The sequence below is a fragment of the Penicillium concentricum genome (assembly GCF_028827145.1).
Source record: "Penicillium concentricum strain IBT 3081 chromosome Unknown utg000002l_segment0_segment0, whole genome shotgun sequence".
Classification (NCBI taxonomy): Eukaryota; Fungi; Ascomycota; class Eurotiomycetes; order Eurotiales; family Aspergillaceae; genus Penicillium; species Penicillium concentricum.
In genome coordinates this window covers 2534390-2552139 of record NW_026622755.1, presented here as the reverse complement: position 1 = coordinate 2552139, position 17750 = coordinate 2534390, and the positions used below count along the sequence as shown (strand labels likewise).

Below are 17750 nucleotides of genomic sequence, written 5' to 3'. Positions count from 1 at the left end.
CGACTAAATATAATATACCAATAGTCTAGAAGCTATCAAGGCGGTAGTTTTCTACTAAGTGCAGCCCGGTCTACAATTTCTATCAAGTAGGTGTGCTCATCAATTTATACATAGACGCTGCACTTGGCGCTAAATTGAAGATGTTTGTGGGAACAACTACAATGCACCCAACTACTAGACTTCAAGCAAGCCCAAGATATTTAAAAAGGTCGTACTACGGCTATTTTCTCCTCGACTCTCCACCTGGGCATACTTCAATCACCTTATCTTATCGCATCTTATCCACTTCAAAGCTATCGGCCCGGATGCAAACAACCCGTGCACACCCGTACTACTCCTCTGACAGCCTAGCGTTGCACACACCTATGACTCTTACCTGTTTACCTTCTTTTCGTCCTCACCTTCCTTTCCTCCTCAACTCCCTCCTCAATCCCAATCCTTCATCACCAAACCTCAATCCATCATGACGACCCTCACAGACCCAACCAACGCCACGCGCGCAACCCCCAACATCCCTGTCGAGAAAGCAACCCTCCATATCGGCAGCTCAACCTTCATAAGAGCTCCCTCCCAAGAAGTCTGGGCTGCCCTAACAAACACCTCGACCTGGCCGAGCTGGAATACCTTCGTGCCACGCGTAACCATCCGCTCCCAGCCAACCCCAGACCCATCTCCATCTACCTCCGCACCAGACCCCACGCCAGCATCAACATCAACATCCACAACAACACCCCAGTCAACAGACACAACCCTATCTCCAATTCTCCAAAAAGGAACAAAATTCACCTTGCACGTCCGCATGGACTCAGCCTCCACTAAGCCACAGCCCTCAACAGACGTACATGCCCTCATAAGCGAATACAGTGCGCCGGATGCGGATGGCCAGGGTGGACGTATCGTGTGGATTTCCGACGCTGAAGCGCCGGGGGCATTTTCGCCATCACTTTTGCAGGCGGAGCGAGTGCATGAATTTACGGCTGTGGAGGGTGGGACTGTGGTGCGGAATTGGGAGGCGCAGAATGGGTGGTTGGCTTATGTGGTGCGGTGGATGTATCAGGTTAAGCTGCAGGGGTGTTTCGAGATGTGGCTTGCTGATTTGAAGAAGTTTGTTGAGGGCAGTAATGCTGCTTCTTGATTAACTCGAGTTGATTGCGTGGGTTTGTTTTGGGCGTTGGCGTTGTTTGTTTCTGCTCGCTACTCTACTCGAGAATCACTACTCTCTGCTCCGAACTCACTACTCTATGAGATTGGTATTGCTTGAATGAAACACTGATATCCTAATGCCACACTAGGTATTACTTGATATGATAAATATTATACTAATTCCTCCACGTACTCCCGATATCATACATATCCCGCCAAACTCCATCTAAACAGGGTATATGGACAATGCAAAGAAAAAAACAAATAACCAAAAAGATCTCAACAAATGTTCAACATCAAACAGACGCAAGCTCCACCCAATCCGACGTCGCAATCCGCTGCGCGGGATCCTTAACAACAGCAGGCTTAACAATCCTCTCAACGAACCCATTCCTCGGAACCCGACTCCCACTCATCCCAGACCTCGTGAAATCAATAATCTGATGTCCAGCCCTAGCCATCTCGAGCCTCAACCGATGATTCATATTAGGATAAAGCAACAAATCACCCGTCGCAGCCGCAAGCAGCGTAGCCGCCAACGAGAAAACATCCGACGCAGGCGTCGGCGCCATCTCAGTCGACGTCAATGAAGCAAGCATTTCCGGCGCCGTGAACGGCGGCGTGAAAGACGACATCGACGCGCGCGTCGTATCAACCGGCGCATCCACTTGAGTCGGGATATCGACCGTGGCGGAGAAATCCGCAAACAGAGGCTCATAAGGGAAAGCATGTTCTTCGCCGTCTTCCGTGTCGATGGGCCTGAGGAGGATATTGTGCGGTTTTATATCGCCGTGCACGACGCCGCCGACTCGGTGCAACCAGTTCAGGCCGGCGATTAGCTTGCGCGCGAGATCTTGGTACGAGGCTGGGCCTTGGACGGGCTCGAACATCGTTGCTGTTACTGGTTGGCGGGTCCGCGCGACCTTGGATTGCTCTTCGATGTAGGTTGCCAGGGAATTTGGGACGGCGGTCATGACTAGTGCGCCTAGTTCGGCGTGGTAGCCGTGGAAGGGGACGATGTATTGCTCGTGGCCTTGGGTTTGAGTGAGGCGGGTTAGGGTTATTGCTTCGGCTTTGAGGACTGGGCGCGCATCTCGGCGCAACGGTGCTTTCACGGCTAGCACTTGCGATGTTGAGACTGGGGAGCTTGGGGGTGTGCCTGGGAGGTTTGGTTGAGGGCGCGACGATGAGCGCGCTTTGTATACTATACTCCAGACGCCACGGCCGAACTCGAAAGAGCGGTTGTTGTCATCGTGGCAGATTTCGAGGTCGTCTGTGAAGAGCAGAGTTCCGGCATTGTCCTTGGATATGGGGGCCGCTTGCTTTGCCTTTGAGTCCTGTGATGGCCTTTCCTTGGCTATAGGAGTCACTGGTGGCGTGAGACTCGCTGGGACTTGAGCAGATAGTGGTGGACTTTTGCCTTGGGCCGTTTGGAGCGACAACGGAAATGGGGGATTGACCATAGTTCGCGCAATGTCTGAGGGATTTTGGAGCAGCTCAGGGTCCCTATATGGTGTCGGAGGATTGGCCGAGACCAGTGAAATCGTGATATCAGCGCCACCGGCAGTCGAGATAGGCAAATTAAGCCTCACCCACGGATCTATAATGACAGGGTAGCGAAGGCAAGAGAGAAGAAAATTAGGCCGTACAATCCATACAAAGAATAATTAGGAAACCCCCAAGTAATAAAACAAATAAAAAGCAAAGAAAAAAAAAACACCCTGTGGCCCACTTCCGGTCTCGACCAAAAAACAAAAATGATAGAAGATAGAAGATCGACAAGTGACAGTAAAATACTACGGTGCCAGTGGGACCGTAAACGGTGGGAAATTAATATACGGGCTCATTTCCTTTTAATACTAAAAGTAGCTTAGTATTATTTTACGGTTGTTTTATTTACTTTCTTTTTATACGGAGTATAGAAATACGAACTCCGTAAATAGTCGGCGTTATAGCCGAATGCTCTGGAGTATCCTCCGCATGCGTCTCAACGGCTGTCAACGGCAGTCAACCTTTAATGGTCTATTTTTAGTGTATATATTCATGAGTTATGTTTGTGTACGGAGTATTGATTATAATCTTATAATCTTACAATCTTTCCAAGGTCATTTCTATGACTCAACATCCAATCCTTCGGCCTCGTGCCGGATGCAACCAACCACATGTAACCCTAAATACTCCGAGTCAGATTAAACATTTTAATCTTTTATATCATAAACAAATAATATACATACTATACATACTATACATACTATACATGCTATACAAAATATTATATACAAAGCCTATCGCATCTTTGGCTTAATAATTTCCTCTCCGAGCTGAGCCTGAGTCAATGCTGCGCCTAGAGCTCGGCTGAAAGGAATGATACCTAGCTTCTCCGGAAGGTTCTCGTACTTGATTGCAATATCAAGCAGGGTATTCGCAGAAAGAGTGCGGAGTCGAACATCACTCAAATCATAGTCCACGTTCTCCTGATAGGTGAAAGCTGGGTCCGACGTCGAACCATCCGGCAAGGGCATCGGCCCATAGCCAGCCTTGAGGCTTCTTCTGGCATAAGTCGCAAGGCTTGGAATATCCCGCACATGATCATTGATGGCCACTAATGGGAAAAGGGTTTCAAGAAGTTCGGTGACCGACATTTTACCGCGGAAGCCTACACAGCCTAGCAGTGCAAAATACCGCTCGAGGACTTCTTGTGCCGTTTCCCTCGGGAGGTCAAAGACCTTCTTCAAAATGGGCTGGTTGGGGTCTGCCTCGAAATATATCACTCCAAGTGGGGTTTCGCGAGGATAAATCTCATCGGGGTGGATGTATAATGGCTCAAATGGTCGTCGGTCATGTGTCAGGACCGCATCATCGAAATTGGTGGAGATTGTAGTCAACCGCGCATCATCGGTTGTATGTTCATATTTTTCCAACACGGTGAAGTGAACCCCGGCGAACAAAGTGGTAAAACTCGACTTGAGAGCTGTCATCTGATCTTCTAGAGCCTTTAGCCCCTCGACAGTCTCCTTGGGATCAGCAGCAGCACGTGCAAATGTCCGGCTCACTTCGTCAATCTCAAGTACTATGTCCACAAGCCTTTGCCGGTAGTAATGCGCTGTATTGTCTCTGGCAAGGTGTGTGAGTGCTATTCCTCGCTTCCGACATATATCTTTGGCTTTGGGGTCTGTGGTATCCAAGGCTGACTTGATACCCAACTTTTCTGCTGCCGCGATGGCCGCAAAGATATTCTTGTGAAGAGGAGTACGCAGTCGAACCTGATGTGGTGATTCCTTTCTCCCACGGTGGGCAACTTGTGGCACTGCTTCCAAAGCAGGAAGCTCTCTGGTGGGCGGAGTGATAATGCCATGCGCTGCAGCTCTTTCGGCCACACGTTTCCTGTTGTCTTTTAAGGTATTGAAACCCCGCCATTGAACAGAACGTTCATTTTCGGCTGAACTAGCAAGCTCTATGTTGTGCAAGCCTATGGTCTCCGCGAATACGCCAGTTCGTGTGCGATCCATAACGGACCGCGGTAACATGCCCGAGACTTCACTGAAGGGCAGTGTGGCAAGTACTCGCACAGCCCCGTACATGTTCAGTTCACTTTGTTTTAAGCAGCTATTCATGAAGTTGAGAAACCAGCGGCTGGGTTTGAAATGATCAATCGAACTGACAGCTTCAGGCAGATTAGCCAGGACGAGGAGTGTATCATTTTTTGGTATAACCCCGGAGCTGTCTCGATTTTCAGGGCCTTGTTCTGGTAAATGCTCTGCGAAGAAATCAGACCAGTCAAATTTCCCATATATCCTTTCTTTGACGATCTTATAACACGGCTTCTCCCCGATAACCGAAGTGAGAAGAGGGTTGAAGTTTGGATTTGGTTCGACAAGTATATGACGGCGTGGTTGAACAAGGTTATTCACTCTAGATGATAACAGACCAGACCCAGGCCAAAGGTCCAGAATGTCTACCGGTTGGTTTCGGAGAAGGTAAGGCGATACGCGTTCGACAACATTATCTGTAAAGTTCAAAATAAGTATATTTGTATGCATCATAGATGAGGCTCACTTACCTAGTAGGTCTTCACTCACGAGCTGCGGTCGAGCCTTAACTCTCCCGCGATGTTTTATGAGTATTGGGTAAAGTTTCCCGGTCATCGGAAACCGCGCCAGCGGTGTTCGTGCGGTAAATTTCATTATTTAAGATCTGGCAAATGCCAAGGTCTATTTTGATTATGACATGGGCAGAGAATATGAATTGAAGGAGATAATGTGAGAGATAATCGTGAGAGAGTTGTAGAATGTAACTTTTTTTTTTTGGAGAGCGGAGAGAGACCCCAAGCTTCCCGCTCTCTCATCCCACCTGTCCACTCCACGTTTATCTTCCAGGTCGCCTAGATGTGGCTCTCACGCCATTTCCTTTCGGAGATTCCCTCAGTATGCTCTTTGATGCTTGATGCTTGAATTCATCTTGGCTTCATACTCCCTTCTTTACCATGGCTTCGGCGATGGCCACTGGAGGTACTGCCCCTCAAAGTGTTGAACATATTACACGGATAGCACAGAACTACGAGTACAACTCTTCCGTTCCATTGCGGTATTGGCTGAGAACTGCTGCGACGCTTTTACGTGAGGTTGGTTATAACTGTTGCCTACACTTGGATCACTTCAGACTTGTTAACTCTTATCTTACTAGGCCCACATTTACGAACGCGAAGGACACGATGAACAAGCCTACCTTATTCTATTTCGGCACGCACAGTTGATCCTGGTCCATCTTTCCAAACACCCCGATACCAAAAAGAATGAGGACGATCGCAAGGCCTTGGTGGCAGCCGAGAAAGAGGTTGAGAAAAACCTTAGCAAGCTGGAGATTCTGAGGCCGCGCATCAATAAACGGTATGAGCGTTACACTCAGTTGATGCGGGAGCGTGAATCTCGGAAACAGCCCTCACGAGCCAAAATCGTCGCCGAGCCACGAGAACAAGTCCCGGATCCCGCTCTCTCCGGCGTGGCAGAACCCTTGGAAGCTGGAGCGAATCGAGATCTCGCCGTGCAGTTAGCCCAATCGGAGCTCAATCGCCGAGCCACCGTCCGAAGCTCAAAGGGTCTTTCTGGGCCATCTGCCGAAGAGCTGGAAACTCGTCGCGCAGCTGGCGTATGGGGGGACTGGGACTCTATGAAATCGGATCTTAGTTCGGGTGATCGTGACCTCGGTCGACGTGTTCAGAATATCAGATCCAATTTCGATCACACGAATCAGCCTTACGGCCAACTTGCCAAAGAGTCCGAGGTTCCCTCTTCAGTTACTTCTGCGTACAAGTATCCAACTGTGCCACGTCAAAAGCCCCTGGAGCCCGCTGCGTCTCCAGGTCAAATTGCTATCCTTGACAAGAACGCCGAACGGCATGCGCCTCCGATATTGCCTCCGAAAGAGCACCTTGAGCCTAGCCGGGCATCTATTGTTGGTGATTCTGCAGCTGTACCGCCCTCGCGGCCGGCAAAGGTATCGCCAGCTCCGGCGCTGCCTGCGAAGATCCAACCTTCCGAAGAAACCCGTCCAGATCTCGATCCCTCAAGTTATACCTTCAAACCCTCAGCCTACCTCGAAAATGGCACTCCTTTGCGCTCGGTGTTTTTGCCGGCGAACCTCCGATCCCGCTTTTTATCTCTGGCTGCTCCTAACACCCGCGCCAACCTTGAGACATGCGGTATCCTGTGTGGTACCCTTGTTTCCAACGCCCTTTTCATATCAAAACTGGTCATTCCCGAGCAGACCTCAACATCAGATACCTGCGAAACGGTTAATGAATCCGCTCTTTTCGATTACTGTGACTCTGAGGATTTGATGACGCTTGGCTGGATCCACACACATCCGTCACAGACCTGTTTCATGAGCTCCCGTGATCTACACACGCACTGCGGTTACCAAGTGATGTTGCCCGAGAGCATTGCCATCGTGTGTGCTCCAAGCAAAACCCCCGATTGGGGCGTATTCCGACTGACTGATCCTCCGGGTCTAAAGACAGTTCTGAACTGCAGCCAGACTGGCCTGTTCCATCCACATGCTGAAGAGAATATCTACACTGGGGCTTTGCGACCAGGACATGTTTTTGAAGCCAGTGGGTTAGAATTTGAGACAGTGGATCTTCGTCCGGATGCCTTAAAGAACTAATTGCCTGCGTTTTGATTGTTTGATACACACTAAGATACCAACATCCTCTGCATTGATCTGGCTTTTTGGTGTGACATTTCATATCAACAAGTTCCTTTCTTCTCTAGAAGGGTTACATTGCCTATTATGTCAATAGCGTTGAATTTTACTTCTTATTACTTACATGGGTTTCCAATTGATATATTTCCCTGTATTAAAGATGCATGTATCTGACGTATTATACTTGGATCTATAGCAAAGTTCGGCATGATTTGACAATCGATTATCATCTCAGCAACATTTGAAGTGTATCTAACCATTTAACAAGTCATTAATTATTTTGATCTGACTCTAAATACTAAGAGTCAAGAACTCATTCCACGCCCTATAAGGCCCGGGGTCAGTGACTTTATTTCCCCACCTGATAAGCGATAGCCGTCTCAACTTCCACTCCGCATTCGTTCTACTTCGTTCTTTACTTTACAAAGTGCAACTTCATCAATTGATTTTGAATTGCTCGCATGTCGTCCGCGTCACAAGAAAATATCGCCTCCGATCCCCCCACCTCCTCCACCCCGGGATCAGCATCTCAGATACCCACCCAAAAACCACCCTACCAATCCGCCGCCTCCTACTTCTCCTACCCAGTCAGCCACGTCGTCTCAGGACTCTACCGTCGCATAACAGACCCAGACATATCCAAAGAAATGCCCTCCGTCATGCCCTGGTCACGCTCCTCCTCATCCGAAGTGTTCACACCTCGCCGAACAGCCTCACCCTTCCAACCACCACCACTCACTCCCCTAAACCTCGAGATCCCCACAGCAGCCCACCTCCTCCAACAACAACTCCTAACCCGCGCCCTAGCAGAAGAAATCAGACTGCTAGTCCCGCCCCGCATCCAACTTGCCGATACATGGCGACTAGCATACAGCCTCGATCGCGACGGCGCCTCCCTCTCAACCCTCTACGAGAACTGCGCTGAGTTCTCCCACCGCAGCCCGCGGGCGGGCTACGTCCTCGTCGTCAGAGACTCATCCCCCTACAGCTCCGTCTTCGGCGCCTACATGACAGACCCCCCACACCCGAACTCGCAGTTCTTCGGCACAGGAGAGTGTTTCCTCTGGCGCGCTAGCGTGCTCCCGCCCCCGGCTAGCTTCGCCCTACCAGGCGAAGGGCCCCAATCTGAGGAAGTCCTTGAGCGTGCGGGCCTCCCGCCTCCACCCTCTGCTGATACAACTACCGCGGCCCGTTGGAGTACTTTCCGCAATGACAAATCGAAACCGGCGCAGGCGGAATCGCCGGCTCATAATCTCAATATGAATATTAAAACCAATCTTGCGGCTGCGAGTGGTGGTGTTCTGGCGCCACCTTCGCCTTCTTCCATCCATACCACTTCGCGGAGCGGGGCGAGTACCCCTGAACGCATTCGCTTCAAGGCTTTCCCGTACAGTGGGGTTAATGATTATATGATCTTCTGTGAAACTGGATTTCTCAGTCTAGGAGGCGGGTAAGTGGTTTATGTTGCTTGATGTATATTATTCTTGGCTAATTTATGGGAATAGTGACGGCCACTACGGATTGTGGCTTGACAGCAGTCTTGAAAAGGGTGTCAGTGCATCCTGCCAGACTTTTGGAAATGAGCCTCTTTCCGATGAAGGCGTCAAGTTTGATGTTCTTGGTGTTGAAGTGTGGTATGTCGGTTCTTGAACATATGTACAGCCTGGAACCTTACACTGGATGTATAAATGGGCTGCCTGTGTCAGTGAGGATATACGTATTGAGGGGGGATTGGTTTCGATATAAACAGGGCCGACAGGATCGGATTTGGGCATTCATCGAGATAGAATACCTGGCCTCAAGAAAATGGTCTTTGGGTTTATTTAGTTTATCTTAACGGCTTTTCGAATACCCAGACGACAATGTGGTGCTGGCCTCTCTGCATTGTTATTTTTGTTTTGTCATATGCCTTAATTTGGTGCTTGTTTCGTGTCTTGTCTAATGATCTACGTCTGGTAGTAATGCATAGGGACACCATCCACTTTGACACAATTTACTCGAACAGTTTGGTTGCTATTACTACATACAAGCTAAATGTTTTTTTTTTTAATTTTCATTTTTCAAAAGCAATCCCTAGATTGAAGCAACATGCTGATCAACCGGTAGATATCCCACGATTGTTCCTTCCTCATTCACTGTCACTGTCACTGTCACTGTCACTGTCACTGTCACTGTCACTGTCACTGTCACTGTCACTGTCATTTTTTTTGTATTTTCCCTGATTTTCCGTTGTGGTGACTTTCTTCGATTCTTAAGGAAAAGCTGGAGGTCTCTTCATTGTTTTGGCGGCCGGTAAGACGTTGTCATATCTCGCGGTGAGCTGATAGTCAGCCAGTCGCAGCTCCTATATAACAGTCAGTGACAATTCGCATTGATGAATCTGAACTTCCTACCTCTGGTGAGTAAGATTTGAACTTATCGTGGCAGCATATCGAATAGTATCGATTGGTCATGAAGCTACCATCACGAACATCCTTCTCCTCCCAATACCAATTCCTATCGAGTAATCAAACCATGTTAGCCAGTTTCTCACAAACGAACAATAAGCCAAAACATGACACGCCGGCCAGCAAGAAAAGGGCAAGAACTAAAGTTGGGGAAGAGGTCGCGGTAAAACAGTGAAACCACCATATACTCACCGATCATAAGTACGGGTATCTGGTGTAGGGGAAACAAGGGAAGACCAGAAAGTGCCAGGTTGGAGTGTCGATCGAAGCGGAAGTACAGCCTTAAAGGAGATAGGTGCGTTGGAACCAAAAGGGTTTGCCTCAGGATTCGCAGCCGGGAAAGATACAGATGGCGCACTTGTCATCCCAGGGTTGACTGTACCGGGATCCAAGCCAAACGGACCACTGGGACAAAGTGTGATTGAGTTCTGCTTGTCGGATGCCGAGCTGTATGGCCACGAAAGTTGAAACCTGGGCGTGCCGTTCGCGCCTTGAACTCTACAATCCGTGCATAGTACTCCAAACGGACTGGAAGCCGCACCACTGCATAGAATCCCTTGAGGCATGAGGAACGATTGAGGAGTTAAGCACCCATGAGCCGAACTTGCTCCAGAATCCTTGATTGTTCCAATAGATGGCGTGACTTTCTTCGCAACGTTGAGTTTGCTCAATGCTCGCACCCCATATTGCAAATTCTCCAGTTCGTGGGTCAAGACTTCTCGCGATTTCTTTACACCATCGTTCACACCAGCAAATAGTTCCTCGATTTGCTTGTCCTCCATGTTGGTGATTGTTTGGGTTGTCAAGACACCACCCAGAGGACTGAGAAGGCAATTTTCGATCCCGAGAGTTGCAACGTTGTCCATGAAGATCAAAAGTGCGTTCTATTTCTCGTCAGTATCATGTAGACAGTAAAGTCATTGATTGGTTATCCTAACTCACGTTGTAGTATGCTTGCATCTGGTCAACAATGTCCGAGGCTGTGAACTGATTGCTTGATGAATCCACGTGCTGAGTGGCCGCCTTGATTCCTTCAATAGTGATACCATTGTTCGGAGTCAAAGGAAACATATGTTGGAAGTCGGCCAGCAGTCGATCATTCCTGGATTTCTGCATCTTGGCAACAAAGCTTCGATCAAGAGGCAATGGGTAACCTCGAAGAAAGCTTCGACTCATAGGCAATGGGTGGCCTCGCTTGTAGTGAGTCGTCAGCTCAAGTAGCTTTAACAGTAGACTTTCTTCCATTTTATCCAGCTGAGGGCAAATGATAGTCCGCATTATCACCACAGACGTACGTTCATCCGCAAGATGATCCAGCAGGTGCGTCACAAAGCCCAGGGTGCACTCCCAAGATTTCATCAAATGGACTCGAGCAATCTCTTCCCAGGGTTGCGACTGGTCCCGAAATAGGGTACCCACTAGTAGCTGATTTCCATTCCCTGGAAGTTCAATTCCTCGATCGTGGCGCATTTGCTCACTAACCTCAAGTTCGAACTCAGAGCGGCTCCTGTGGACCGGCTGTCTGATATTTGCATAAGGGTTGCAAGGGTGTAGTATCGAGATTATCTGGTTGTTGACCCCATGCACGAACTGGCGGCACCCGGCAATTTCCATAATGTCTGCAAAATCCTCGTTCAAATCACGAATGACAGCACGAAGACGTCGAGGGTCGTGAGACTTGGATTTAACATCATCCCCATCCACCGACTTAGTAAAGAAGCTGTCAGTGTACATTCCACTCAATGCTTGTTCGGTTATGCGCTGGAAAGCACTGCTCAGATTGAAAAGCAATGCTTTCTGTTGATGGATGGTCTGTCGAGGAACAATGAGCTTCACCAGTCTCGATTGATTTTTCTTAATGATTTTGTCGAATTCAGAAATCAGATCAGGGAGGCTGCTTTGGACGTGATTCACAAGAAGAGTGCTGAGTCGACGTCGCAGGTTGCTAGTCCCTGTGGATTGTCTTCCCACGGTTTTCCAATCTCCTCGCGCAAAGAATTCCGTCTCCATTTGATCTCTTTCGTCGTCTGGCACATCGCGTGTCTCGTATGATCGAGTGCACACCAAATGCAACCCCATCGGCAGTTCGGATGTTGTTTCTTTGATACCCTTCAGCCATAACTTTTCCTCGTCTGATGATGCTTCGAGTGTATCGAGGTGAGTAACGATCCCCATAATCCGCTTTCGTTCTTTGTCATATTTGTCTGCAAAATCGAAGATCTTCTGAACACAAATGTCGATCTTTGCCGATACCACAGGGAGGATGATACTGCGCGCATTCAGCATGTATTTTTCCATGTGAAGACGGCCAGGATCATTTGCAAGACTTCCGTCACTCGTGCCTCCAGTGAAGTAGCGCCCAGGCATATCGATAAGGGTCAGATCAGGCTGTTCGGGGCCAGAAACTTCGACTTTGATGATATCGTCAGTGAGTCCATCCTGGATGGTGGGTCCAAGAAATTCCATAGCTTTCCCAATGAGTGATGCTGACTGCTCAGGATTGGGATGAACAGTGGGCTCGAAAGCCTTGATTCTCTGGAGATCTTTGTCGGTTTTCCTGGACAGGCCAGGCTCGATGCTCACTTTGAAGCTGGTTATTGGACGGCGGCGTAGTATGACCTCCGTAACAAACCCAGTGTAAAGATCATTCTTCACTGGAAAGCCCACGCGAGAAATTGCCTCGATAATGGAGCGTTTGCCGTTAGACTTGGAACCACAGACAATCATCTGTGGTAAGCCAACGAGCTCGCCGACACCGTGGGTACGGAGTCTATCGATCGTATCAAGGAGGGGGCGTGTAGCTGAGGCAGAGCGCCGCCAGGCTCGGCTGGATCAGACATGGTAAGACTTTGGTGTAGTGGATAGGTAGTAGGTAAGAATAAAGATAGAATGAGCTGTCTTTCGGTGATGGCACGATGGATAAAGAATATGAGAAGATGGGAATATGGGAAGAAAGAATTATATTGGAGCAAACAACAGCTTTAGGCTACCTAATGTCAACAAGGTCCCAGAAGAGCTGTCGCCTAGCAATATCATGTGCTATCATGTGCCTCTGTAATCCTACGCACCCGTACCTTCTCTCCTGAAGCTGTTAGTGGTCTGCTCTTTCCCTTTACTTTCCAACCACAAAGATCCAGCTTACTGCGATGTTCACTCTATGCCATGATCATATATGGTGCTTTGTCCCGCAATTAGGTGCTGAATCGATTAAAATGGGACCCGGTCAATGCATTTATGAAGAGATAACCAACCAGATACACAGGTCATAAGGTAAATGTCGACCAAAAGGGAGTATGGCTATATTGACACCTAGGACGATATACACAGTAACTATCTGCAAAGGGCACATTGTGTTAGCAGTGCTCGCAGTATTGTATCCCGTAATGGCGAAGATTCTTAAGCTTTAGGAGCGGGGCAGAATATACTAGAGGATATGCCAACTCTAAGGACGATGAGAACTATTGTGTTTGGTCTCTCACACCCATGTTTGCTTTGTGTTTCTTTGTGATCTGGGTCTACAAGAACCCATGATATTTCTCAATCAAAGATGGGTAATGTATGCCTTCTTATCCTCTCTACTGGTTACATACAAGTTTCCCTTAGCCTTGAACCCTTCACTTTCTGTCCTCGGTCACTAAGCCGCAAGTGCGGACTAGAAATGGTTATTTGATACAACTCATATCGGAGAATTGGACATGACCTTGTCAGACACGTCTCAATCCCAGAACGCAGAGATGCATCCAATGTTGTCTACATTTACCACCTCCCTATACCCAAACAAGTCACGAACTGGTTGGTTTTACATGGCGATGCCTGCACCAAAACTCTTCTACTGTGGGGATATTATAGAGAGGTCCAGCGTCTTTTAAACCGGATGGACCAGTTGCTGATTTCGCTTTGAAGACCGTGTATGCAGACATCGAGGAGCTCTACGCCAATTCCTGTGCCCCGACGCGTGCCTAATTCGATGATTTCTTATTGAGGGGAATCTTTATTGCTTTTCCTGGCCAGTTACCCTCCAAGCACCTATACTCTTTCACACTCGGTTCGCACTCTTTTAATACTTACCTTACGCTCATTCTCACCTATCTTCACGAAGAGAGCAACGTGGTTCCATATAATGGATTCTTACCTATATGGTATATATGTCGCCCAATGTGCAAGAACGGTATCAAATGTGTGATGTGCGATGGACACTGTGCTTTCAAGTTTCAACTGCGAGCTCATGAGATGTAACGATGCAAGACCTACGTGTTAATTATTTCTAGGGAATTGGCATGTGCATTTCCTTGTCTGGATCGTGGCCGAAGACAGTGAGTCGTATCGTGACCTACCACAGACCATAGCTAATAACCGCTACCTGCTAGGTCTTTTAATCAAGAGAGGGATTGGAATTTCGAAATATCGAGGAGGAAGGGAAATGTGCGCTCTGCAAGCTGCCCATATGGGCTTGACCGGAGAAGGCAGATTGTGGTGCAACGCAAATGGCCACACATCCTGAGCACCGCGCTGCAGTTTTACCGACGCCAACACCCTACTTTGGACGTACAATTTTGGGAAGTTTTTGCCTCTGGCTGAAGTTCAAGCAACCTCAAACGAAATGAGGATGAGCTTCATAGGGGTTCAATCCACACCCCGATGTCTCGGCCCACCCCGTGCAGGTCCCGGGTGAAACTGTGAAAGCGCTGAAGGAAGAAAAGAGGAGAGACTGTGGATCGAGAAATCTAGGAAATTCAAATTCGCCAATAAACATGCAAAATTCCGCTTCTTCCAGGCTGTAACAATAATCATCCACGGCTTTTATGAACTTCATGAATATTGACTTTGAATCTTGTGCTCTATCTTTTCCGAAGTTGGTCCCCACAGTAGTTCAGCATGGCGGTCGCAGTCGCAACCATATTGACATACACATAGATACTAGCTAAGAGAAACATATTTATTATGAGAATTTCTAGCTCTCTTTTATTCTGTGGAGACTCAACTGAGAAGCCCGAAGACAAGTACGATATATACAATTCATGGCAGATTTAGATGTTCGCCGCCCTCTCCAGCAAACCCTTATCAAAATAACATTTCACTTCCCAGATTTGTAGGCCATCTGTGCCGCTTCCCTCCTCAGATTTGGCAATCTCATAAACAAAGGCTTGGGGCAGAGGTACTATTCCCTTTCCATCCTTCAGATGCAAGTTGTTTGTAGTCTCCACAATCATGGTATGCTTGCCAGCCGTTTCATCACTCAAGACAGAGATTGAGATTAGGTCATGGGCACAACGCTCGAATTGTCCGTAGAGATCGATGTAGTAGTCCCAGATCTCTCTGGCCCCAGAAATAATAGACCGATCAGTGTTCACCAGAGTGGCGTTAGAGGCATAGTATTGGGTCGGGGATGTGGTAGTTTTGGCGATGCTGTAGTCCACCGCATATTTAGTGTACCATGAGAGAATTCGGTTCGCCGAGATTTGTGGGGGTGGGTTTGCGAGATTTAAAGGCCCTTTGACCACGGTGGTAGTGACGCTCATGGTGAAGAGTGAGGTTATGATGAATGGATGGAAGTGGAAGAGCAAGAGCAGTTCGAATTATGACTATTTTAAAGGAATATTGTGATGTTAAAGCCAAAACAAAGCGGAAGTTCGGCATGAATTTAAGGTTGTACAATATATGTACATGACTGTTATATAAACCTCGGCAGCGTACCGAGGAGAATCCCGACCTCGGGATTGAAATCTCAGGGATCTCCCAGCCGAAGTCGGGACCACGTAATCTATATATGGGAGATCTACATAACTATTGCTCTGGAGATTATTCAACAGGATTATAATCGCAATGGACTAAAAACAAAAAGAATTGGACCAAATTACATATATTTTTCCTGATATCAAAATGACGAATGCTAGTGGCGAGGAGGTATACTAGAAAATATAGTGCAAGACCTCTAGATTCTAGACTGTGGAATACAGATAATAATATATGACTATCTGAATATAAAAACAGGGAATTCAGGGGAAATTGGATCATAGCGGTAAGCAGGGATTTGACGGCAGCCCGCATATGCGGGCTGGTTGGTAATAATATTGGTGATATTGACGCTGTGATGTATCACGCATAATAACGGGATCTTCCAACGAAATATATGAAGACACTTGGACTCCGAGACTTCGGGATGACGAACCTAAAGAGTACAAGACTCCATGGGAAATTATACAAGCGGACAGCCCTGGAGAAAACATCAGTCAATCTGTGTACCAGCATGAAGATTTTTGTAGCTTTCAAGAAACTTCGACCTCGACAAGCAGTTTTTCTGCGTGTTCAGCATAAATGCATTAGATAGAGATTCAAACCACGCTATACCTATCACAGTTAGTCTACCTCCGACCCTTTGCCCACCCATATTCCTCAGTGATGAACACTGTGGCCGAGGGAAGATTACGGAGTATGAAGTACACATAACTAGAAAATTGGCGGAAGCTTTTTCGCAGACCTCGTTACCACATTCAGTCGGCAACTCACAGGCTCGTATAATATGTAAATAGTTCTTTCAGCCTCATAGCCCCACAAATAGCAGTCTGCCACGTCTTAGCCATAACAACCCCGCGGCCCGAAATTCCATCAGGCACCTAAGTGATAGATATTATCATATGGCCACCTCCTTACCAGGAACAACGAGTCTCACGTCTATGCCATTCAACCTCAAATAGATGGATCCCTTCAGCCTCACTGTTGGTGCCCTTGGAATCACAGGATTCGCTTTGTCCAGCATCAGCAATGTTCGGCAGATTATTGATGGCCTTGAAGAAGCAAACGATGTGCTGCAAGAGGTGACATCTAACTTGGAAGCCATACAACGTCCACTTTCCGCTCTCACGGATCTTCAAATTTCCGATAGCAAAACTTATACCGAAACGAGAGAGGTTTTGGAGAAGACCGGTGTCGCTGAAGCCGTGAATAAATGTGGGCAGGCGTGCGCCACATTTATGAAAAAGCTTGAGCAATGGACGAAGCACTCTAGTACTACGAAGCTTTCCCTCAGGGATCGACTGTCCGTCGGCTTATGGAACAAAGAAAAGATCCAGACATTCAGAACGCAGGTCCTTACTTGTCAGGCTATCGTCCAGTTTGCCATCGACAGCGCCCAGTTGTATGTGATTGGGCTTTATGCCAGAGAAAATGTGCTAATTGACTTATTAAAGGGTTATTCTGGTCCGATCTGAAAATGCGTCAAAAACTGCACGGCAAGAGACGGAGAAGCAACTGCGAGCTCTTGAGAATGCTATCCAGGAGCACATCGAACTCACAAAGAGAAAGCAAGACGAAACTTTGCAGCGCAAGAAGGAACTTGAAACCGAGGACGAGGACGAGGACGAGGATGGCGGCGCTCAGCGAACTCTAGCCATTCAAGAGATCGAAGAGCGATCACGCGTACTGGAAGCCAACCAAACTGCCACTATGGCTGTTTCTCAAACACTCTTGAAACTGTCCGTCGCGCAGGTCGGCAACACGTACAACACTGATTTTTCAGGCAGCACCAATAATGGCTTACAGATCGGTCACAGCGTGGGTACGATTAATTGGAACAGCGTTCGCAGTCATGAGTCAAATTTACCTACAGATGGTGGGTGTGGAAACATTGTCACTAGGTCCTGATTGGCCTCGTACGTTCGGTCACAACTTGACTTGCGTTCTGAAATGTGCGTTGAATCTGTAATAGCTTCCTCAGCTGTTAGTCTATGGCATAGCAACAAAATTGCGACCATGTATCATGCACTGTGTATTTGGGACGGGTAGCAGCGTTAGGCTCTTGTGGTACCGTAAAGTGATAATAACAAAGCGTGCTCTTATCTGGGGAATTCTGGCTGGTTCGCGTGTTGCGCTTGGCTTGATTGTTCTGGCTCGGGTGGATCCGATTCCTTCAAAGATGGTGATCTCAATAGTGTCAACAGAATGCTCGATGTAAGTTGTGCA

The 17750-nt window shown here is 47.9% G+C and overlaps 8 protein-coding genes across 8 annotated transcripts; 4 read left to right on the top strand and 4 right to left on the bottom strand.

Annotated features, from left to right (window-relative positions):
• Nucleotides 1–463: 463 nt before the first annotated feature.
• On the top strand, nucleotides 464–1135 carry N7517_004551 (SRPBCC domain-containing protein; the record flags this gene model as incomplete). Its single annotated transcript, XM_056722281.1, has 1 exon — nucleotides 464–1135. The coding sequence occupies one exon, from the start codon at nucleotides 464–466 to the stop codon at nucleotides 1133–1135; it is 672 nt and encodes a 223-aa protein (XP_056578531.1).
• Nucleotides 1136–1439: 304 nt separating this feature from the next.
• N7517_004550 (protein kinase domain-containing protein) lies at nucleotides 1440–2606 on the bottom strand (the record flags this gene model as incomplete). The annotated part of the gene is made up of 1 exon (XM_056722280.1): nucleotides 1440–2606. The coding sequence occupies one exon, from the start codon at nucleotides 2604–2606 to the stop codon at nucleotides 1440–1442; it is 1167 nt and encodes a 388-aa protein (XP_056578530.1).
• Nucleotides 2607–3428: 822 nt separating this feature from the next.
• Nucleotides 3429–5327, bottom strand: N7517_004549 (uncharacterized protein; the record flags this gene model as incomplete). Its single annotated transcript, XM_056722279.1, has 2 exons — nucleotides 3429–5149; nucleotides 5204–5327. 2 exons carry the CDS (start codon nucleotides 5325–5327, stop codon nucleotides 3429–3431), a joined length of 1845 nt encoding a protein of 614 aa, XP_056578529.1.
• Nucleotides 5328–5626: 299 nt separating this feature from the next.
• N7517_004548 (putative endosome-associated ubiquitin isopeptidase (AmsH)) lies at nucleotides 5627–7305 on the top strand (the record flags this gene model as incomplete). The annotated part of the gene is made up of 2 exons (XM_056722278.1): nucleotides 5627–5764; nucleotides 5827–7305. 2 exons carry the CDS (start codon nucleotides 5627–5629, stop codon nucleotides 7303–7305), a joined length of 1617 nt encoding a protein of 538 aa, XP_056578528.1.
• Nucleotides 7306–7805: 500 nt separating this feature from the next.
• Nucleotides 7806–8994, top strand: N7517_004547 (putative oxidative stress response protein Oxr1; the record flags this gene model as incomplete). Its single annotated transcript, XM_056722277.1, has 2 exons — nucleotides 7806–8794; nucleotides 8850–8994. The coding sequence occupies 2 exons, from the start codon at nucleotides 7806–7808 to the stop codon at nucleotides 8992–8994; spliced, it is 1134 nt and encodes a 377-aa protein (XP_056578527.1).
• A 601-nt stretch (nucleotides 8995–9595) lies between these two features.
• Nucleotides 9596–12617, bottom strand: N7517_004546 (uncharacterized protein; the record flags this gene model as incomplete). Its single annotated transcript, XM_056722276.1, has 4 exons — nucleotides 9596–9688; nucleotides 9738–9840; nucleotides 9984–10675; nucleotides 10734–12617. Coding segments are annotated over 4 exons (2772 nt in total), but the record flags the coding sequence as incomplete, so codon positions are not given.
• Nucleotides 12618–14818: 2201 nt separating this feature from the next.
• On the bottom strand, nucleotides 14819–15310 carry N7517_004545 (uncharacterized protein; the record flags this gene model as incomplete). Its single annotated transcript, XM_056722275.1, has 1 exon — nucleotides 14819–15310. The coding sequence occupies one exon, from the start codon at nucleotides 15308–15310 to the stop codon at nucleotides 14819–14821; it is 492 nt and encodes a 163-aa protein (XP_056578525.1).
• Nucleotides 15311–16486: 1176 nt separating this feature from the next.
• Nucleotides 16487–17432, top strand: N7517_004544 (uncharacterized protein; the record flags this gene model as incomplete). The annotated part of the gene is made up of 2 exons (XM_056722274.1): nucleotides 16487–16926; nucleotides 16979–17432. 2 exons carry the CDS (start codon nucleotides 16487–16489, stop codon nucleotides 17430–17432), a joined length of 894 nt encoding a protein of 297 aa, XP_056578524.1.
• Nucleotides 17433–17750: the final 318 nt, after the last annotated feature.